This window comes from Panicum hallii, chromosome 5 (assembly GCF_002211085.1).
Source record: "Panicum hallii strain FIL2 chromosome 5, PHallii_v3.1, whole genome shotgun sequence".
NCBI lineage: Eukaryota > Viridiplantae > Streptophyta > Magnoliopsida > Poales > Poaceae > Panicum > Panicum hallii.
Genome location: NC_038046.1, coordinates 7,089,634 through 7,110,291, shown reverse-complemented (window position 1 = coordinate 7,110,291; position 20,658 = coordinate 7,089,634). Strand labels below are relative to the sequence as shown.

General features: G+C 47.1%; 4 protein-coding genes across 10 annotated transcripts; 2 read left to right on the top strand and 2 right to left on the bottom strand.

Moving 5' to 3' along the window:
- Positions 1-137: 137 nt before the first annotated feature.
- Positions 138-1,366, top strand: LOC112894467. Its single transcript, XM_025962193.1, has one exon. The coding sequence runs from the start codon at positions 221-223 to the stop codon at positions 911-913; it is 693 nt and encodes a 230-aa protein (XP_025817978.1). The 5' UTR covers positions 138-220; the 3' UTR covers positions 914-1,366.
- A 1,478-nt stretch (positions 1,367-2,844) lies between these two features.
- On the bottom strand, positions 2,845-3,928 carry LOC112895101 (oil body-associated protein 1A). Its single transcript, XM_025962978.1, has 2 exons — positions 3,348-3,928; positions 2,845-3,252 (listed from the first exon to the last, which is right to left on the bottom strand). The coding sequence occupies exons 1-2, from the start codon at positions 3,880-3,882 to the stop codon at positions 3,071-3,073; spliced, it is 717 nt and encodes a 238-aa protein (XP_025818763.1). The 5' UTR covers positions 3,883-3,928; the 3' UTR covers positions 2,845-3,070.
- An 801-nt stretch (positions 3,929-4,729) lies between these two features.
- On the top strand, positions 4,730-12,995 carry LOC112892086 (histone-lysine N-methyltransferase, H3 lysine-9 specific SUVH1-like). 6 transcript variants are annotated; one of them, XR_003228665.1, is made up of 4 exons: positions 4,730-4,968; positions 6,034-8,357; positions 9,074-10,005; positions 12,783-12,995. XR_003228665.1 is itself a non-coding variant. In XM_025959160.1 (3 exons), exon 2 carries the CDS (start codon positions 6,057-6,059, stop codon positions 8,310-8,312), a length of 2,256 nt encoding a protein of 751 aa, XP_025814945.1. In that variant the 5' UTR covers positions 4,730-4,968; positions 6,034-6,056; the 3' UTR covers positions 8,313-8,357; positions 9,074-12,995. The 6 variants fall into 6 exon arrangements, 2 of the variants coding, with proteins under 2 accessions (XP_025814945.1, XP_025814946.1); XR_003228664.1 differs by having other exon boundaries at positions 10,710-12,995; XR_003228663.1 differs by having other exon boundaries at positions 10,115-12,995.
- Positions 12,996-13,796: 801 nt separating this feature from the next.
- LOC112892087 (probable arabinosyltransferase ARAD1) lies at positions 13,797-17,754 on the bottom strand. 2 transcript variants are annotated; one of them, XM_025959163.1, is made up of 8 exons: positions 17,248-17,754; positions 16,399-16,651; positions 15,910-16,067; positions 15,667-15,814; positions 15,312-15,566; positions 14,526-14,636; positions 14,369-14,437; positions 13,797-14,125 (listed from the first exon to the last, which is right to left on the bottom strand). In XM_025959163.1, the coding sequence occupies exons 1-8, from the start codon at positions 17,721-17,723 to the stop codon at positions 14,006-14,008; spliced, it is 1,590 nt and encodes a 529-aa protein (XP_025814948.1). In that variant the 5' UTR covers positions 17,724-17,754; the 3' UTR covers positions 13,797-14,005. The 2 variants fall into 2 exon arrangements, with proteins under 2 accessions (XP_025814948.1, XP_025814949.1); XM_025959164.1 differs by having other exon boundaries at positions 16,399-16,572; positions 17,259-17,754.
- Positions 17,755-20,658: the final 2,904 nt, after the last annotated feature.

Genomic DNA, 20,658 nt, shown 5'->3' with positions numbered 1-20,658 from the left:
GAAGAAAGGTATCACATGCTGGTTCATGGCAAAGTAATTCCCATCGCTTTCTCTTCGAGAGGAAGCAATCTAAGCCCAATTTTCGTTAGAATAAAAAACTCGCAACGTCTCTAAGTTATATTTTTATATTTCTTAAAAAACAAAAATCTTCAGATACATTTTTCACGTTGCAAGTTATACGTGCCTTAATTAACTCGTCGAAACGACCAAAATTCGGCAAATGCTATTCTGGGGCACGGCGAAACTGGACAAGAGCAGGCGGCCAACCCAACGCCAACGCGGTCCAGCCAAGTCCAACCCAAACCAACACGCCCCCACCCACCACGCCGACCGGCTGACGCGTCGCCAACGGAAACTTCTCAAACCGCCGACGGGTTCCGCCGCGCCCGTAATTCCATCCCTCCCCACCGCCGCGGCCGCGTCCTCCCCGACCCCCAACGGCGCCGTGACTCCCGCCCCGCCCCTCGCCGGCGACCATCGGCCGCCGGCGACGCCCGGCATGCCGCCCTCACGCTTCGTCCACCTCATCCTCCTCGTGACGCTCTCGCTCCTCCTCGCGCAAACCCTAGCCTCCTCCTCCCCCGCGCCCGCCGCGTCGGCGGCGTCGGCATCGGCGGGGGCGGGGGCGGAGGCGGAGACCGGCGACCCCTGCGCGGCCGCGGCGGCGGACGGCGACGGCGACGTCCAGCTGTGCCCGGTGCGGTGCTTCCGCCCGGACCCGGTCTGCGGCGCCGACGGTGTCACGTACTGGTGCGGCTGCCCCGAGGCGGCCTGCGCGGGGGCCCGCGTCGCGCGGCGCGGCTACTGCGAGGTCGGCGCCGGCTCCGCGCCAGTCTCCGGCCAGGCGCTGCTGCTCGTCCACATCGTCTGGCTCTTCGTGCTCGGCGCCGCCGTCCTCCTCGGCTTCCTCTGACGCGAGCGCCACCGCCCCTCCCGCTCCCGCAGCCGTGCTCCCCTCCCCGTATGTCAGGCTGCTCATTCTTTTCCCCGATTTTTCGCTGGCTCGTGCCTTCTTGCTGTGTCGTTGAGCGCTGAGGAATGGTCATGTGGCGATTTCGTTGCTATTTTGAGAGGATTCGGCTAGAGTCGTAACCCAATTCTTTCTTAGATCTGTTGGATTCAGCTGTGCTCTAGATTTAGGGGCAGAGCTGTGATGCTTGGTTGTCAAATGTTGTAGGTTGAGATCATGTAAACAGTTGTAAATTCGCTCTAACATTTGCTTTGATCAGATTGCTATTTTCCAGAAATTTGAGTTTGGCGGTAAATATGGATGTATGGTTCTACATTAGTACATATATGTGAATTCCGATTGACATTGAGAGCTTCTGAAGGCACTAATTCAAATGAATTGATGTTAAATTCGATTTGTATGGTTCAACGCATGTGAACTTGCGAGTGGTGATTGAAACTTCCAGCTGCTATTCCATTGTTCGCCCAGCAATCTTTGTTTCATGCTCCTTCCGTTAAAATGTTCATGGTTTTCACTTTTCTAAATTTATAGATTTTGATATCTAAATGGATATTCATCGTTTTCATTTTTCTAAATTTATAGATTTTAACATCTAAATATATATTATATCCAGATACATAGTAAATATAATTAATCTAAAAATTAGAAAAATATCTATATTTTGGAACGGAGGGAGTAATTTATACAGAACAATGATCTCTTATAGTCGTTGATCTTACATGAACTCGATGCTGCATATTTCGGCCTCGGAGCGTTTGGGCCAAATTTCCCCTCCTGTGGGGAAATGTCCGAGAGCTTTTGTCAACATTACGTAAAATTCATGCATTCAGGCTGGTTTAGATGTACTCTGCATTTCTTCATTCAGCCATTGGCTGTCCCACTGTCATTTGCCACTGCCACAAGATCCTTAGGTGTGTTTGGTTCTGTTGGGTTTGGGTTCTAGGACTAAATTTAAAGTTTAATTTTTATCACATCAAATTTTCAGATGCTATTTAGGAGGACTAAATATAAAATAATTATAAAATTATAATTACACAGATGGAGGCTAATTCGCGAGATGAATCTATTAAGCCTAATTAATTCATCATTAGCGCATGTTTACTGTAGCACCATATTATCAGATCATAGACTAGTTATGCTTAATAGATTCGTCTAGCAAATTAGACTTTGTGCAATTAATTTTATAATTAGTTAAATGTAATCTCGCAAATTAGTTTTCGTCTGTGCAATTAATTTTATAATTAGTCGAATGTGATCTCCGTATCGCAATTAATTTTATAATTAGTCGAATGTGAGATAATCATAAATTAGTTATGTTTAATAGATTCGTATCGCAAATTAATTTCATCTGTGCAATTAATTTTATAATCGAATATAATTTCGTAACTTAACTTAGTTTTTGTCAATGCAATTAATTTCGAATATGATCTTCATCTGTACAATTAATTTTATAATTACTCGTGTAGTGACTAAAATTTTAGAATACCTCAATATTCATCTGTACAATATTCTCGCGGTGCAAGGGGATCCTCAACATAAAAGCTTTCACCATACCTCGAGCTGCTTCAGAGAGGGCTGCTTTACACAGAGCAAGCAAAATTTCACATCTAGCTTTATAGTTTCAGAATTACTCGTTACTAACGGTTTGTTTACCCGTCAATCAGCAATTCTGTACAATGGCACTCGGGGGTCCCGTTACAGAAGTTGCACTATGATGCAACACATATGATTGGTAGGTGGTAGCACGTATTGGTTCATGAGCGATGGAGAGAAAATCCCCCTCCATTTCTTATGTACCAATTCATAAGGGATCGAATCGAGAGAAAATCAATTCATTTTCACTTTAAACCAAACGTATTCGTTCATTTCTCCACTCGAATTTCACACATTTTTCCACTGCAAGGGATCCAAACAACCCATTATTATTATACCGAAATTCACAGTTCGCGGAGCGCGGAGGCCGAGTCTGTGTCTCGGACACAAGCAACCACCCACCGACTAACCCGCACCTTCTACTACCAGTAGCTACCCTATCTATCTTGCATATTACTACCAGAATCCAGCCATCCACCACCCGCAACGCCACGCACGGCGATCAGATCAGGTGAAGACCCTGGCGGCGCCGGCGGTCGTAGTCGCCGGGATTTCCACCTCACGGATCTCGGTCTTGAGGCCCTTGCCGGCGGCGTTCGCCAGCGGGTGGATGCCGTGCTCCGGCCCGCTCATGTACGCCCGGTTCTCCCTCTCCTTCTGGAACGACACGCCGAACTTCTTCTCCACACCTGCGCGCACGCACGTCCCCAACAAGCAATCGATCAGCATGTGATACCAAAGAAGCAAAAAAAACTGCGATGCGATGCGACGCGAGCAGGCGTACAGTCAGCGAGGTCCTGCCGGAGCTGCCCCTCCCGGGTGAGCGCCATCATGATCTGCGGCAGGCCGAGCGGGAGCGGGTCGCCGCGGTCCACCTGCCAGAAGTGGACGGTCTTGCCGTAGGTCCGGCACACCTTCTCCAGGTCCCGGCGCTCCACGGCGCCGGGCACGCCCGGCATGAACAGCACCCCGCCCTTCACCTCGAACTCGTGCGTGTGCCACAGCGGCTTCTCCTCGTCGGGCAGCGTCAGGAACACGCCCTCGGAGACGATGTACTCGACGCCGATGAGGCGCGCGCCGGCGCCGGGGCCGTCGAAGACGAGGCACTGGCGGACGTCCTCGTTGAGGTGCGCGCAGAAGTGGTGCGCCTCCACCTGCCGCCCCATGTCGTCCGCGTAGAAGTGGAACGCGCACAGGTGCTGGTGGATCTGCCCCAGCGGCGCGAACCCCTGGATCGTGCCCGTCGCCGTCTCCAGCAGCGCCGTCCCCGTCTCCGTCGGCTTGCCGGGGACCTCCACGTCGTGGCACGACGACGCCATGGGAGCTCACTCTCTCTTTCTTTCTGTTCTTGTTTTTGCGCTTGCAACCCGGGGTTGCACGAGACAGGGAGGTGCCGCGTTGAGCTGTTGTTAAAAGGGAGCGAGCTGGGTTCATGCAGCGGCACACGTGTGACTCTGGAAGAGATACGTGTCTGCGGAGATCCATCTGGTGCGCCCGTAGGTGTTGAGACCTGGCCGTGGTCACGTGTCGTGGGGACCGCTGCTTTGCCACGGTGGACGCGAACACACGACGGTGCGCAAATCGTGCATGGACTACACGTGGGGGGATCTTCACCAGTAACTAGTTTGTCGTCGGCATCTTAGGTATCTTATCATTATTTAAAAATATTAAATAAAATTTAATTATAAAATCCAAGACTAATTTAGCAGAGAGATGAATCTATATTAATTTATTATTAGCTCGCGAATTAGCATCTATTTGTGTAAAAAAATTTATAAACAAATTTTATTTAATATATTTAAATAGTAAGATTCTAATTTGATGTGATGGGCTAGACTTTAACTTTTATGAATCAAATGGAGCCTTAGACTCTGTTTGTATAAGCTAATCAGCCTACAGATTATAAGCTGAATTACATACTATTATAATTCATTGCAAGAAACAAAACAGTGCGGAAGTATGTTGAAAAAAGAAATGTACACCAAGGGTGAAGGGCCTCTGCAAGACTGCAAGTAGGCACGCCCATCTATCGACACGCTTCGGTCCGATCGCTCTGAGCCTCTGAAAGGATCCTGACGGCTGGCCGTCCGAGCTACTCCGAACGTACTGAACCGTGAACAAGCCAAACGCACAAGACGACGGCGAACCGGGCTGCCCAGCTGCCCAAGAGCAAGAGCCCCGTCAAGAAACCACAAAGCGAGAGACGCGGGCGTCTGGCGAGGAAAAACCCCAACCCATCCTCCTCCGGTCCTCCCCCTTTGAAGGCTCGAACAGAGCGCCACTCAACTCTTCCCCGGCTCCGTCCAGCAGATCACTCGCTCGTCCATGGCGGCCGTCTCTTGAGCTCCCGCTCCCCCGCGCCGGCCCCAAGTAGCCGGAGCCGCAGCCGCGAGGGTTCTGATCAGGTGAGGGGTCATTTTCTTCCACTGAGCTTCAGGCGGTGCGCGACTCCTCGAGACCGCCGCCGCCGCCGCCGCCGGTTGCTCGCTCACTCCCCGTCCACGCGTCGACCCTGTCGCTTGTTCCTTATCCACACTGGCACCTGGCGGCGGGGAGACGCGCTCCACGCCTCGCGGCTCGCCTCTCCTCTCCCGCCCCCGCCCGCGCCGGAAGCTAAGGGGGCCAGGCCAAAGATAGGCTCCACCCTTAACCGCGGCACCGCCTCACTGGCCCGCCCGTCGGGTTAGGCTGCTCGTGCTCATCTTCGGGCGCCTTTTCGTTCCCCTTCCCGTTCTCTCTAAACCCTAGTAGGTACGGAAGGCCCGGAATTTGCCAGCGAAAGGCCTGCTTCCCGTCGTGGTGTTGTGTACTGGAAAAAATTGATAATTTGCCAGGCTATTTGCCACATTCTTGTTAGGACCTATGCGGTTCTTGAATTCGAAGCATTCTATTGAAAGTAAATTTTGTTTGGTAGTTGAGAGCTGAATATGTTCCACGGGGAACTTTGATTTGACTGAAAGGTGATCTTTTATTTTTGCCAAGTTGAGGGTTTGGTTCTCCTAATTGAAGGTTTTAGTTGTCTTGGTTTTGGGGAGGAGGGGAACGCATGCTAGAGTGGAAGAGGAGTCTAGCTACCGGGCTCGAAATGGGTTTGGCGAATCAGCAGAGGTGACTCAGGCGAGGTGACCACTGACCGCTGGTTGAGAAACGCGAATCATCCGTCCCCAGTTAATGCTTCGGTATTGTTAGCGAATCAGAATGCAGTTAGTAATGTCCTGGACTATCTGTAATTGCTAAACTGACAGTGTTCTGTAGGATTCGGCTAGTTGTGCAGCTATCCTTGTAAATTGTTCTACTGCCATGTGTTGTCCGTGATCCATTAGAGTCTGATGTTCTTCGCTCTTTCTTAGTGATGTGTGCACATTTGATTTAGAAAACTTTCTTGGATATTCTAAATGCTTTCTAAAATTTACCAATTTGTTAATGAGGTAGGTGAAAACATGATCATTAACTGTGCTTTCTTCACACAGGAACTCAATTTCTTCCAGTTGAGATGAACAGGCCATCGAATTTCATGCCTACTCCTGATCAGGATGTTTTGGATGTCAAGCCCTTGAGGACATTGGCTCCCATGTTCCCTGCACCCTTGGGTGTCAATACATTTAACCAGTCAACCTCCCCACCGTTGATATTTGTCACTCCTGCTGGGCAGTTTCAAGGAGGTTTTGGTGATTGGAACAATTCTGTTGCCAAGACATTTTTCGCTTTTGGCAGCAAGGATGCTGGTGTAGGCAAGGCTCATAATTTTGGTGATCAGAATGCTGATGATGGCAAGACTGCCACTTTTGGTGATCAGAATACTGATGATGGCAAGGCTGCCACTTTTGGTGTCAAGGATGCTTCTGGCAGCCAGAATACTGCTATTGGTGATCAGGATTGTGCTGGAGGCCAGCCCGCTGCACATTGGTCTTCAGATGTGAGTGCCAATGCTAACGGTCCCATTGACACCACTCCCATTACAGCTTACAGGGCAACACAGCCTAATGTTATCTCACTGGATGATGATGACGACGACGACGAAAATTATGTTGCTAACCAGACATCAGCATCTGGAAGGAAGATTAAGAGGCCCTCCCGACTAAGCAGATATAATATGAACGATGGTTTGGGCAGTGACAGCTCCAATAGCATGAAGACTAAACGCCCCAAAGCCTCTCACAAGAAAGCTTCTGCTGACAATGAGCTCACCATGGTGCCTCCATCCGGTGATCCCAGGGAAATTGTGGAGGCAGTTCTCATGACATTTGAGGCACTACGGCGTAGGCATCTTCAAATGGATGAGGCACAAGAGACTAGCAAACGTGCTGACCTGAAGGCTGGCGCCATCATGATGGCCAGTAATCTCAGGGCCAACAACACTGGGAAGAGGATAGGGGTTGTTCCTGGAGTTGAAATAGGGGATATTTTCTACTTCAGGATGGAGCTATGTGTTATTGGGCTGCATGCTCCTAGCATGGCCGGAATTGATTATATGGTTGCCAAGTTTGGTGATGAGGATGATTCTGTTGCAATATGTATTGTTGCTGCAGGTGGTTATGACAACAACGATGATGATACAGATGTGCTGGTTTACAGCGGTTCAGGAGGTAATAGCAAGAACAATGAGGAGCGGCATGACCAGAAGCTTGAGAGGGGTAACCTGGCTCTTGAGAGGAGCCTGTCCAGAAAAAACGTAATCCGGGTAGTACGGGGCTATAAGGATCCAGGTTGCTTGACTGGGAAGGTCTATATTTATGATGGCCTCTATAGGATTCACGAGTCATGGAAGGAGAAAACAAAGAATGGAATAATTTGTTTCAAGTACAAGCTGCTGAGAGAGCCAGGACAACCTGATGGGGTTGCAATTTGGAAGATGTCCCAGAAATGGGTAGAGAATCCAACAACTAGAGGCAATGTTTTACACCCTGATCTATCTTTCGGTGCAGAAAATCTCCCAGTGTTTCTTGTTAATGATGTTGACAATGATAAAGCACCACAGCATTTCACCTATATTACTCAGGTCAAACACTCAAAACCCCTCAGTTCTATGAATCCTTTAAAGGGCTGCAGGTGTCTTAGTGTTTGCCTGCCTGGTGATGCCAACTGCTGTTGCGCACAGCGTAACGGAGGCAACTTACCATACAGCTCATCGGGATTGCTTGTCTGCCGCAAGCCTATGGTTTATGAATGTGGTGAATCATGTCAGTGTTCATTCAACTGCCGTAACAAGGTGACCCAGAAAGGAGTTAGGATCCACTTTGAGGTCTTTAAGACCGGAAATAGAGGCTGGGGTCTTCGTTCATGGGACCCTATACGAGCTGGTTCATTTTTATGCGAGTATGTTGGTGAGGTTATTGATGATGCTAAATGTGACTTGAATAGTCATGAAGATGATTATATGTTTCAGACATTGTGTCCTGGTGAGAAGACTTTAAAATGGAATTATGGACCTGAATTGATAGGGGAGCAAAGCACAAATATTTCACCAGATACTTTTGAGCCTCTGCCCATTAAACTAAGTGCAAAAAAAATGGGAAATATCTCGCGTTTCATGAACCATAGTTGTGCTCCTAATGTCTTCTGGCAGCCAGTTCAGTTTGATTATGAAGATGATCGTCACCCACATATCATGTTCTTTGCATTGAAGCACATTCCTCCCATGACAGAGTTGACTTATGACTACGGTGACATTGGAACTGATTCTAGTGGTGTTCCTAGAGCTAAGAACTGCCTTTGTGGATCCTCGAACTGTCGGGGGTTCTTTATCTGACTACGGAAGATGTGCATTCTATCTATCAACATTACCATCAGATAGGTAAAAACTTCTAATTGTTTCTTTTTTTCAATTCTAAGCGTCAACCATACTTATAGTTACTGTTGAGATTCCTGCTTTTTTGTGAAGGGTTGAGTTATTACATAAACGGCCAGTTTTTGTTGATACTATTCCTGTTTAGTTTCTTTGCTGTTGAGGTTTCTTACAGTAAAGACATACTTGCCACTTATTAATTTTGGTTTCTTATATATTTTGCTCTGCTGGTTATCTGACAATGTGTTGCTAAGTTTTATATCCATAGGTTATTAGGGTGTTTGGTTTTGGGAATCAACTTGGTTAGAATAGAGTGGTCCATCATGGGGCCCACCCATGAATTTTGGTGGAATGAGACCATTCCTCATTACTAACTAACCACATGCTTGTGAGGAATAAGGTGATGATGTATCAACTCATTCTATCCATCGCCAACCTTCTCAGACCAAGCACTCTATATGTGCATCCCATGATGAGGAGGATGCAACCATTTCCATTGTTTCATATCCAGCTTTTGATTTCGCTCTTGACGATGTTGACTTTGACTCTGATTGGTGTGTTGGTTCAACAGCTAATGTTGTAAGACATCAAATTTAATTCCTAGTAAATTTCCACTCGGCATTTGGAAATGTTTAATGTGACACTCTTACAATCTAGTCTACCTATATTTGTGGAAACATGTTACAGAATTCTCTCTTACCAATCGTCATGCATGTCTTGTGCAGATCCTTTTTCTTGATCCGAAAGTAAAAGCAGGACTGCTTCGAACGACTTACGTGAAAGACTGCCATCGTGGAATCATTAATTTAATTAAGTCCTGTTTTTATAAATGCCTGTTCCCGCACAACTGTGCCTTTTGCAGGCGAAGAACTAGGTCTTGCAGGATCAATTTTTTTCTATATATGATTCCCCCACGCCTCGGCGGGCTATGGGGGTGTCCACGTCGTCCCGAAATATGTCGGCCCTTCGATTCGTTGCCAACGGCTTTGATTTAGTACATCTCCCTCCGGTACACGAAGTCACACGTTCACGTGCTGTGTCTTGTCCCTGCCCGTCGCAGCCATTCAGAGTCCACAGTTCACATACTGTGTGCTCGCTGCCGTGCGCATGCAGAGGAGGCCAGAACCGCAGCAAAAAGCCTCAAAAGTCAGCAAGGTAGCCAGTCCGTTCCTCTACTGTTGTTCCTCGTCTCCTCCACACTCCAGGAGTCCAGGCCGCTGCCGCTCTCCTTCCTTATCCCGCCGCTCTTTCCCTTTCCGCGTCTCCCTTCCAGCACAGACCATTTGGGTCACTTGGCCACACCCTATCTAGCTTCATCCTGCGCCTCCCTTTCCGGTGAGCTCTCCTCGCCCACGGCAGGTCCGACGCCGCCGCCTGCCCGTGGCCGGCCGTGCGCCCCGGCTCCTCGCTCGCGGCGGGCCAGGCGGCGGCCGTCGCTCCCCGCCCGCGGCCAGACCGGCGTCGTTGCTCCTCGCCCGCGGCCGGCCCGGCCAGGCGCTGCCTACCCGCCGCCTGCCCTGCGCCCGATGCCAGCGCCTGAGGCCGCGCTGCGGGCGGCACGGTCGCCGGCGTGGCCATCGAGCTCAGCCGGCTGTTGCATGCGCCCTTGAGGGTCAAGTCGAGGACCAACGTCGGCGGCGACAGGGTCACGCGGGAGGTCGTCCTTCCCTCTCTATTGCTTCCTTCGGTCTTTCCTCTGTCTTGTCCCAGCATTCACGTGCATCGCCGGTGCTATTTCCTCTCTGCTACTTGCTCTCCCTCTACAGTTCTCTTTCTTCCTCCGGTACTCCAACCACAAAAATCGAAAGGAACGAAGCCCGGCCGCTCCCCACCGGCTCGTGCCCCGACCCCCTCCGCCGCCACCTCCCGGTCTGCCGCCGCGTCGCATCTGGGAGGAGGAGGATATGGCCGCCTCCGCTGTCGCCTGCAGGCCGGGTCCTGCTCCTGCACGGCCAGCACCAGTGGCCGCGACAGCGGTGTGCGGCCGCGTCCAGGAAGGCGATCACGGGAGCGTCAGTCACCAGCTCGCGGCCATGCTGGTGACATTCCCATCGAGCAGGACCATCCAACCCCTCCTACACCTCTGCGGCGGATTCGGCAAGGAAGCAAGCGGAGGCGGGCGACGCCAGGGACATGGACGGGAAGGTTACGCGCCTCCCTAGCAGCGGCAGCAGATGAGAAGCAGCCGCGAGCTCCGTCTAGAAGCAGCCGCGGGAGAAATGCCTGGCACGGCCTGTGGCCGAGCTCCCGTGCGTTGCCCGTGAAGCTCGCCCGCGCCGGCTGCGGAATTTGCTCCTGACGCTGCGTAGCTCCTCCCCCGTCCTCATCTCATCTTCCCCCTTGTCTGTTTTTTTTCAGCAGTGGCTCCCTTCGTTGGATTGTGAGCAAGGGATCCTCGATTGATCTATTTCCATGTTTGCTGACAAGGACGCCGGTCAGCTCGTCGACCCACCGCTCGTCGTGATTTAATTTCTGGTAATAAATCTGAAGGGAAATAGGCTGTATTGGTTGCTCGACATCGGTGCTACTTTAACGTTGATATTTAGGTCTAGGGAACAACATAGAAGATAAATCTTTGGTTTCCCGCTACTGATCGATGAGTTATCTTGGTTGATTTTATTTATATAAAGGAAATTTTTTAGTGGATAAACAACATGGCAGTGCCGGTACATGAACCAGTCGGAAGCAGCCTTGGCATTTAAGCCTAAAAAATCAATCTGGTTCTTCCCTGCAACATATATGTTCTTTACATTTTTCCCTAAAGTGAAGTACTCTATAGAACAACTGGCACATGTATATGCAAATTTCCCAATTTTACCTCTTCCCATTTTCTATTTTGTCTTTTAGTATTGTTGCTAGCAGATCCCCTAAACAGTACTGACATCCTCCCTACTTGAAGTCAAGTACATTTAATTAGGTAGCAAAAGAGATGAAAAGAAGTGTGTGCTACTAATGGATAGGTAAAGATCCCTTAAAACATTGTTGAAACCTCTATACCATGTGAAAAGTATTGCCACGCTCGAAAGGAATTGATAAAAGAAAATAATACCTCTCTAACCATATGAACACATGAGTCCTTCCTTTCGACCTTTTATCTTTATTGTACATAATTTTGACTATAACTTCTCCCAACAGACAAAAACGTACACTGCAATATCAGTAAATGAAGACCATCCCTACTTCAAGTGTGAAAGTATTGAAAAAAATCTATGTTCTCTCCTGTGTAAGCTCTCCTGAACAAGAATCTAGACCCTCGAATGCAGCTTCAGTAGCACCTACTCAAATATAAACACACAGGAAAAAATATATCCTTTCTGATTCCACCGACGAAACAGTAGCCGATAATGTCAATAAATAGCAGTTCTTCTTCAAGTGTGAAAGCATTGAAAATATCTATCTTCTTTCCTGTGCAAATTCTCTTGAAGAAGTATCTAGGTTCTCTGCTTCACCAGAACACATCTTGACCTTGCACATGTCATACAATTTAGGCCCCGTTTGGTTCCGGAGGGTTAAAGTTTAGCCTTATCATATTAAAGAGAATCTTGCCATTTAGAAATATTAAATAAAATTTATTTACAAAACCTTTTGCATAGATGAGTGCTAATTCGCGAGACGAATTCAATGAGCCTAATTAATCCATATTTTTACAATGGTGATGCTACAGTAACCATCCGCTAATCATAGATTAATATACCTTTTTGATTTGTCTCGAGAATTAGCGTAGGGAGTTTGCAATTAGTTTTGTAATCAGATTTTATTTAATGTTTCTAAATGACAAGATTCTCTTTAATGTGATAGGGCTAAATTTTAACCCTCCGAAATCAAATACCTCTTTAATTAGGCTAGACGGATATAAGTGGTCTTGCAGCTTTTTTTTACAGGTATGAAGCTGGAGAGCTCCTATTTGAAAGAAAAATCTTCATTACCCTTACCTCAGGTGCTGCGATTTGGATATCTGTATTGTACATGTATATGCCGAGCAATAGAAGCTCTATGCAATTCAGAATCCAAAACTCTCTTTTATTACTTCTCTCACCAATAGCAATATTTTGTATAAATCATATGAGAGTAGCTTGGCATAATATTGCACCTGCCTTGGGAAGTTACTGGTCTAAAGTTAAAAAAATGTTATTCATGTCAAGAACTTCCAACAGCCAAATGCCAGGATAGCAAGAAAGAAATTATGCAGATTTGGTACAAACCACCTTTATGGACTCACCATTCTCCATCTAATTTCTAGATATTTCAATCTGTGCATTCATATATAATTACATGAATGACATACTCACAAGACCATTTTGCTAACGATAATATTTATGTTGTTTCTTAAGGATCCTAATATCCAGGTACATTCCTAACTACAGCTACAAAACCCCGAAAAAATAGTTAAATAATTTTTAAGACCCTTTTCTTAATTCCATACAAATTTTTCAGGACATCTACACTTCTTTTGGGTAGAAAATGTGTCCCTTCCAAGTCATATATAGCTAGACTACACCACAACGCAGCTAAACATATGTATATTATTAGCACTTAATTTTATACTATGTAATGTTACATCATCTTAGCAAGATGTCCTGCATTTTGTTGTAACCTTTCTAACTAATGTAAATATACTATTTTTATAAACCCATAGTTTGCATTGTATGTTTTTAAAAAATAGTTTATTACCAAATTGCAACAATGTAAATATGGACGCGCGAAGGCGCACGCAATGTACTAGTTTTGTATAGTTTGTAGTAGTGCTGCTAATCATTCGACGCTTCCATCTTTTGGCCCTTTAGGGTAAGAGTAGCTGAGTCCTTGGCGGTTAATTATGAATTTAAGTATGCAAGATATTCTGAATTACTGCTGGTATGCTGGCATACGAGGGCACTATGATGCTGTTTTGATTGTTTTCCCTGTTGTCTCTTCCTGGCATGAATTTGGAGGCAACATTAAAGATAGATAGCTTCTCAAAAGGATCACCACATTTTTTTCTTGTGACAAATGTCCAAACCACTGGACCATTATCAGATACTCCCTATCTCCTCAAATATAGCAGTTTAGCGTTCCCACTTGGTTAGGTGCTGACGGTAAAAAACTTGACGAGCATGTGTGTTTAATTTGGTTGCATCCAAATGGATTTGGACCTTTAATCGCGTATGTAGTAGCTTAATAGCAGCTTTTTCATGCTGAAGAGATTGACGCGTATATTAGGACTTTGACGTTGGACATGACTCCCATGTCCTGAAATGCAATGACACGCGTTGGGTGTCGGCATATTTGATAGCTTCCTGTCGAACTAGACTATACAAACGCTCCAGATAACCCAATGCATTGAGGTTATATTGAACCTAAAGGGCATTCAATATGCATGTGGAAAAACAACTTCTTGAACCATACGTGCTCAGAACCGGTCGAGCATAAAGTGAGCCTTTACGTTCAGCCTGAGCAAGGTCAACCAAGTAAAATCTCAGCAGTGATAGGATTTCACATTTCACAAATTGTAGTATCACAACTTCCCCAGTCCCAACTCATACATTTGTTACAGAACTATTAGGTTTACATACATTGGCAAAATAAATTGCCTAACTCAAAGCTCGCGCTATTGGCAACTAAAAATTGACTGTGCTACAGAAGTTTGAAATTTTGAAAACACAAAGAAAAATATTGGTTCAAAGCATCCTTGTGGTGTTCCCGACTCTGCATTCACATGTACATATGCTCCTTGACTCTCTGACCACACGTTGAGAACGTCGGATGTGCAACTTGATGTTTAACAGCTTACCAGCAATCTGCATTTTGGTTTTTGGAATGTCAAAATGGTTAAAACAAACTGTGTGCTTCATAAGTACAAGTAAATTCATGATAAATATAAATGGAACTGCAAATGAAACGATTAGCTAAGATCCTTAAAAGCACTGAAGTAACGAAAATGTTCATTAAGCTGAACAGACAGAGTACAAGATAACCTATTTTATAATACAAGTATCCATGGATGCTACTGCTCGAATAATCAATAATGTCAACGAAATTACCATTCTCCATGTAAGGTCTTCTGGTCCAAGAGGCCGAGCAGGACTTGAATACAAAAAATGTCTGGAAAACTGTGAAAGAATCACAGGTAAATTATTAGTCATCAATACTGAATGTTTCCAGGCTGTATGTACAATAAGAGTTGGATAAAGTGATCACCTTCACAAGATTAGATTGCATTTCTCTGATCCTTTTGGCATCCATTCTTCTTAGGTGCTTCACAAGCCAACCAGGTTGCAAAGCATCACTTGATGAAACAAATAATGCTATCTGCACAATAGACCGTATCATTGAGCACTGCAGAAATGCAGATTTACACTAGAGTAACATGGAGATGCAATGATATATCATCATGCTATAGTCAGTCAGCCACAGGGTTGAAAGAAACCTTGACACTACATGATATTGCAGCTCCAGCAGACTGCAATCATAACCTGCTGCATGCTTCCACATAGCACATAGCAGTTTGGTGTACATCCAAGTAATAGGCATGTTCTCTTTAGTTTGCAATCAATTACTATCGCCACACTTTCTCCTTCATTAATAGTACCACTATAGCCAGGCCACCTCCATTCTATCACAAGCTCACGATGGAGTACATACCAAGCAGACAAGCTTATCATATAACTGAACATACCGAGGTTGGTACATGTCAAAACAATGACATCACTAACTATAAAATGATCAGTACCCATGGAGAATATGATACGAGAACCCTCCATTATCAAATGTGCAACTAGCTATTCCACTGTTGACAATACCAAAGGTATTTGTTGATATTACAGGAATGAAACTACCAAGATATCCTTCATTTTCTGGGTTAAAAATATATTTTAGACTTATGCCTACCTTGAAATACCTTACCACTACGAAGTAGGAGAGATTGGTAAAAGAATGTGAAATTAGCATAAAGACATTACAAGCTGTCTGGATCACCGTGTTTACCTCCCTATAGTCAAGTATTCCTTCAAAAGGAAGCTCCAGTTCATCACTTATTATAACTGGGATACATCCACTAACAATAGCATCAAACAGACGAGCAGAAGATGGGGTATCTCCAGCTGGACTCAGGCAAAAGAGAGACTTGCGCATGCCATCCTGAGCTGCTGCTTTTCCCTGAGCTCCAGCAGAGCCTTCTTCAATAACTATGTCTTCTGCACTTTTTAGTTCCTCCACAAGCTTACTGCGGATCTTCCCTCCCTAGAGGTAAAAAAGGTCAATGAAATAGATGACAAGTGGAAGTTTTGCACGCATATATTCTGAACTGCCAAAACCTAAAGAGTGGTACCAAGAGACTTACAGCATTTCTCTTCAGTCTTCCTCGAAAGAACAGCAATATACTTCTTTTGGACTGAGTTTCGGATACACACTTAGAATCACAATGATCAACATTTGGAACATATGGAAGGATGACATCCTTTTCCAGATATACCTGTCCTGGTTTATACCTGAAATAAGACAGAGTCTTATTGCTCCATTGGTGCATGCAAGCAGTTTTACAAGGTAAAGTAAGTAAAGTGGCAACAAACGCTGAATACCATACCAGTTGCCAGTTGAGTCCATATCAGGTAGAAGCCATATTGCCTTCTTGACAAATCTCCGGACTGATTTAAATGACCATGGGTGATGAACAGGAATGACATGATCTCTGCCTTCTGAACGTTGCCATGCAGGCTGATCAGTCACCCACTTTAAAGCTTCCTGAGAGCAAGGAGTAATGTTGACAAGGTCCTCTATGAAATAAAAGGAGGTGAATAAACAACAAAATAATCTCCATAAACATAGGTAAATATGTTAAACATATCCTAATGTTAACAGAACCAGACTCAGGCAATGTTTTCTGCCATTATAATTTCAGATATATTTGGAGAAACAAGTCTAACAATCTTCACTAATTAAATCCAGACTACCAACAGGAAGGATCAAATTTTAGTTTCATCAATAGATTTGCCTACATAAAACTAGTTTGTTTATGTGTATGTCCTAAAACAAATATTTTCTGAAACTTAAACCTTAAGAGATGCTCCCACACCCTATATAGCGCCTTGCATTCTTGTTTCTCCAGCAAGAAGTAACTGATTGTCGTGAAGAATGGCACATAGAAAATGTCTGCTTCTTCTTGCCGCTGAACCCTGACAACACTCTTCAAAAGTCTTCGTGATTCAGGCGCAATGAGATCCGCCCACAGCCAATAGTCGATAGAATGCTGCAAATGTGAATGAAGAAACAATTTGATTCTGTAGACAGATGTGATAGAGTCCGATATCTTAAAAACTATGCGATATCTGTTACATAATTAGACATGGTTATTAGCGCGAACAAAGGTGTTTTGAAAACTATGCAATATTTGTTACATAATTACACACATATGATTCTGTAGCTAGAATTGTGGAATCAAAGTGCATCAATTTTGGTATGATCTTTGCCTCACCACCCAAAAACAATGCCAAGAGTCATTATACATGTAAATTTTATAGTACTCAAAAAAGGCATTCTGAAACTGCTTTAAGAATAAGATGCAGTACTCTGGTCTAAATCACATTCACCTCACAACAGAAACTTTGTATAATGAAAAATCTACCAACTCTCTGGGATCTAGCATACAAGTATACAGCCCATTTCAGCAACTTCTCCGAGTTTCTTAAAGCATCAGAGAGCAGATGCATCACAGAGAAGAATAGGAAAGTATAATTATCCCACTCCAACCAGCAAGCAATACGCACGAACCAATGTGCTACGAGTTTCATTTTTTCACAACTCCGGACAAAATCCCCCACTCTCTGAAATACACTACTCCACACGACCAAATCTAGAACTAGAACCACGCGACTCGTATCATCTCGACAAGAGAAAATGGAACAAAATTGCATTTCGATCTCACCGCACGCCCACCTGCTCGATGAGCCGGTGCACGGGGCTCCCATTGGACGTGAGGTTGTCCGTCTTCCGGTACGAGTCCCTGAAGAGCCTCAGCATATCGTAGGTGAACTTGCTCGGCATCTCGTACACGTAGACCCTGAGCGGGCCCGCGGCGGGCGCGGGCCACGCGGGGTCCCCGTGGAGCCGGGCCTCCTCCTGGGCCCTGATCGCGGCGTCCAGGTCGCCGGGAGCGGCCGCGGAGTCGGAGGCGTGCGGGGCGGCGAGGAAGCTGTCGAGGGAGGCGAGGAAGGAGGTGGTGGCGGGGCTAGGGCTCGCGAGAACGGCGGCGGTGGGGCGGGGCGAGGAGGGGGAGAGGAGGAGGAAGTAGGCGGCGGAGAGGAGGACGAGGGCGCCCGCGGCGGAGAGGAGCCGGCGGGCGGAGGCGGAGGCGGAGGCGGGGCGCGCGTGCGCCAGGGAGTGGAACTGCTTCCCCGCCATGGTGGTGACTCGCTGGAGAACTGGAGACTGAAGAGCAGCTGCGTACTTGTCGAGAGGAAACCGCGTGTGGGCCGAGCCGGCCGCGGCGAGAGGGGTTATGGACTTATTGGCCCAAAAGTGGCGATCTTGTAAGGTTGGTCCGCATGTGGGCTGAAACAACCAAGCCAGCCCATTTACATACTCGTACAGATTTCGAACGCAACCTCAGTTTCTCTTTTTTTTTTCTGTACCAATTCTTAAAAAGAGAGAGAGAGAGATTGTGTGGCATGCCATATTCTTCAGTGCCCTACATGTTTCTATAAAAATTAAATTTCCAGCTCCAACCTGCTAGCAAACTATCCATACTGCCATTTCTGATTTTCTGTTATTGTATATTGTTGACTGCCCCCGCATATATCCGATGAAAACCAGTCTACCGCCCACTTGGCAATTGGCATGCATGCATGACGAGGCAGAGGTCGCCATCAGAGAAATTATTGTCGCGTGGCGTAAGAAAAAGAAAACGGGGGCCTCGACCTCGGTCGATCGCAGCGAGGCAGGGACGATCGCGCGCGCGCGCCGAAGGATGTGTGCGCGCATCACATCGGTGCATGCAATGCATCAATGCTTGCGTAGCTAGACCAAACTAGACGCGCAGCTCGTCACTTCTTGCTATCCTATGCATCAAGAACGCCCGGCGATGCATTCGTGCATCGAGCCGGCCCCGCCCAACTCTAACGACAAGATGGTTTCCGCGGCCTACCTGGATACATGCATGGATGCCAAACACCCCTCTTGTTGTCAGCTGGAAACGTGTGCAATTTCCGGTCCTGGTAATTAGATGTAACCTGGAAAATTTCATGCGAGGGATTTCAATTATATTCGCAGTATAAAAGTAGCATCTCACGTCCGATCGAAAATAGCGATGATTCCTTTTAATTTGATGCCCTGCTGGTTACAAACTCGGCAGGTCACGACGGATGCGTGTGCTTGTATGCATGGTTTGGGTACGTTTTGGCTGCTTTCCTTTCTCCTTTTCGCAGCCTGATGAGGATTTCAAACGATGAAATGCATATGCACGAGCGACTCTGATGATGTCTAGTATATATATAGGGTATAATCCTTTCCTAACCTCATAATTTTCCTAACAAAGTGGGGGCGGCGTTGACCTTAAGATCCAGAAGCTATAAATAAACAGCTTAGCAGCCGGCGCACGGCTAGTTTTAACTCAAAAAAAAATGTTCATACACAAACTAGATCGATATTCCGCTTAGTCCAGTTTGATAAAGCTCTACCTGATTCTGATTTTTTTTTATAGAAGCTGATTTTCTAAAAGAAGTGATTCGCTAGCTAGGAGTGATTCTTTAAGATTAATTTTATAAAAAAACAGATCTAGTATGACAAGTGAATCGGGAGAAACTAACTATTTCAGCTTTCAGCTCTTTAGTTTATTTTAAAGAATCAGTCTATAGAATCAGCATAAAATCACTTCTCACAGAAAAACTGTTTGGCAGAGTTTCTCCTGAATTTAGTTTGGAAGCTACTCTGGAAGCTATGCCAAGATCGTGCAGTTTTATTTTTTTCTTCTTCTTCTTTCTTCAGCGGGCCGGGGTTTTCTTCAGCCTCTGCCCTCTGGTGCCTTGGCACGAAGAGTACAATCATTTGAGTTGCCAGCTTGCAGGACTTTCGGGGACTTACCAGACGGATCGATCGATGCCACTTGATTTGCATGCGTCGCCAGCCGCCTACGTAACAGGCGTACATGCACGTATGGCGCACGCCGGAATGCCGGCCGCCGTATACACGCGCCCGGCCGCCGTTGCGCGACGTCCGCAGCCGATGAGCCGATCCCTTGTCGCACGCACCCACCAAAACCACCTACGCGTCTCCACGCCTTTCGTCGACGCCACTGCCCGCCCGCCCGATGATCAGACGACAGAACCGCGTGCACTGAGCTCATCGGCCGGCCGGCCATCGATCGCGCGATCGGCCACGGCACGGCCCTCGGCCGGCCACTTTTTTCCTCGGCGCGGCTCGTCGGCGGCTGCTTACCGGCCCGGCCGCTTGCTTCAGCACATCATCCGATCGAACGGCCCGGGCGGCCGCGTGCGCAAAAGCAAATGAGGTCATCATGCACGACCTGCGCTCAGACGGACATCATCTATCCTACAAGATCGAGTTGCATTTTCGTCCCTCACGATCCAGTCACATGCACGCAGAGGTTTCAGCGTGTCGGGTCAATGGAGAAGTACAAGTAAAACCGTGGACTGCCACGACTCTGACCTCGATCGAAAACGCGTGCACTACGTCGTCGCCACACCTGCACGCACCAGAAATAGCAATGCCAGATTGCCAATGGTGAGGTGCCGACGACATTGACCCGGTGCAGTAGTACTTGGACCCAGCACACATGAGTACAACACCAATGACTCAATGAGAGATTTGGTCGAGCAAGCTACGAATGCACGGGTAGCATTAGGCCTTGTTGGAACTAACGCGTCGCAAATTTGGCGTCTGGAAATCGAGCGGTTCCTTCGCAGCAAAGCTCAGCGAAATTTCTGCCTGCGCTTCCTCTGCTGCCTGCTTTTCAGTTCTCGATCTTCTTTTTCCCTGGGCACGAACTGCCGGGCAGTGGTAACTCTGGACCTGACGTAGCCAGCTTAACATGCGTTTGAACCAAGGAAAGAAAAGAGATCGCAGGATCTACGCGCGCATCAGCTGATGAACGGCCGCGCCGCGGACCTGACGCGGTAGTATCTTTCTCTCCTGGGCTCCTGGCGCCACACCTAGCGGCCTGTGCGTGTACGGTGTACCCGCGGATTCCTGGCTGTGGCCGCCGCAAGCACGATCAGGCCGCCACATGCGAGGTCGGGGCGAACGGCGGCAGCGACGATGTCACGGCGACTACGCTCTGCCGCGTCCTGCGCGCGCTGCACAGTGCTGCTGCTGCAGACGC

Bases quoted from the DNA above. Each gene is read 5' to 3' on its own strand.
- LOC112892087 (XM_025959163.1), bottom strand. From the start codon at position 17,723: ATGGCGGGGAAGCAGTTCCACTCCCTGGCGCACGCGCGCCCCGCCTCC. The intron at 14,637-15,311 runs GTAAACACGGTG...TCTATTGTGCAG, and splicing joins GAATACTTGACTATAGGGAG to ATAGCATTATTTGTTTCATC. The intron at 14,126-14,368 runs GTAATTTCGTTG...ACCAAAATGCAG, and splicing joins AAGACCTTACATGGAGAATG to ATTGCTGGTAAGCTGTTAAA.
- LOC112894467 (XM_025962193.1), top strand. From the start codon at position 221: ATGCTATTCTGGGGCACGGCGAAACTGGACAAGAGCAGGCGGCCAACC.
- LOC112892086 (XM_025959160.1), top strand. From the start codon at position 6,057: ATGAACAGGCCATCGAATTTCATGCCTACTCCTGATCAGGATGTTTTG.
- LOC112895101 (XM_025962978.1), bottom strand. From the start codon at position 3,882: ATGGCGTCGTCGTGCCACGACGTGGAGGTCCCCGGCAAGCCGACGGAG. The intron at 3,253-3,347 runs GTACGCCTGCTC...GCGTGCGCGCAG, and splicing joins CCGGCAGGACCTCGCTGACT to GTGTGGAGAAGAAGTTCGGC.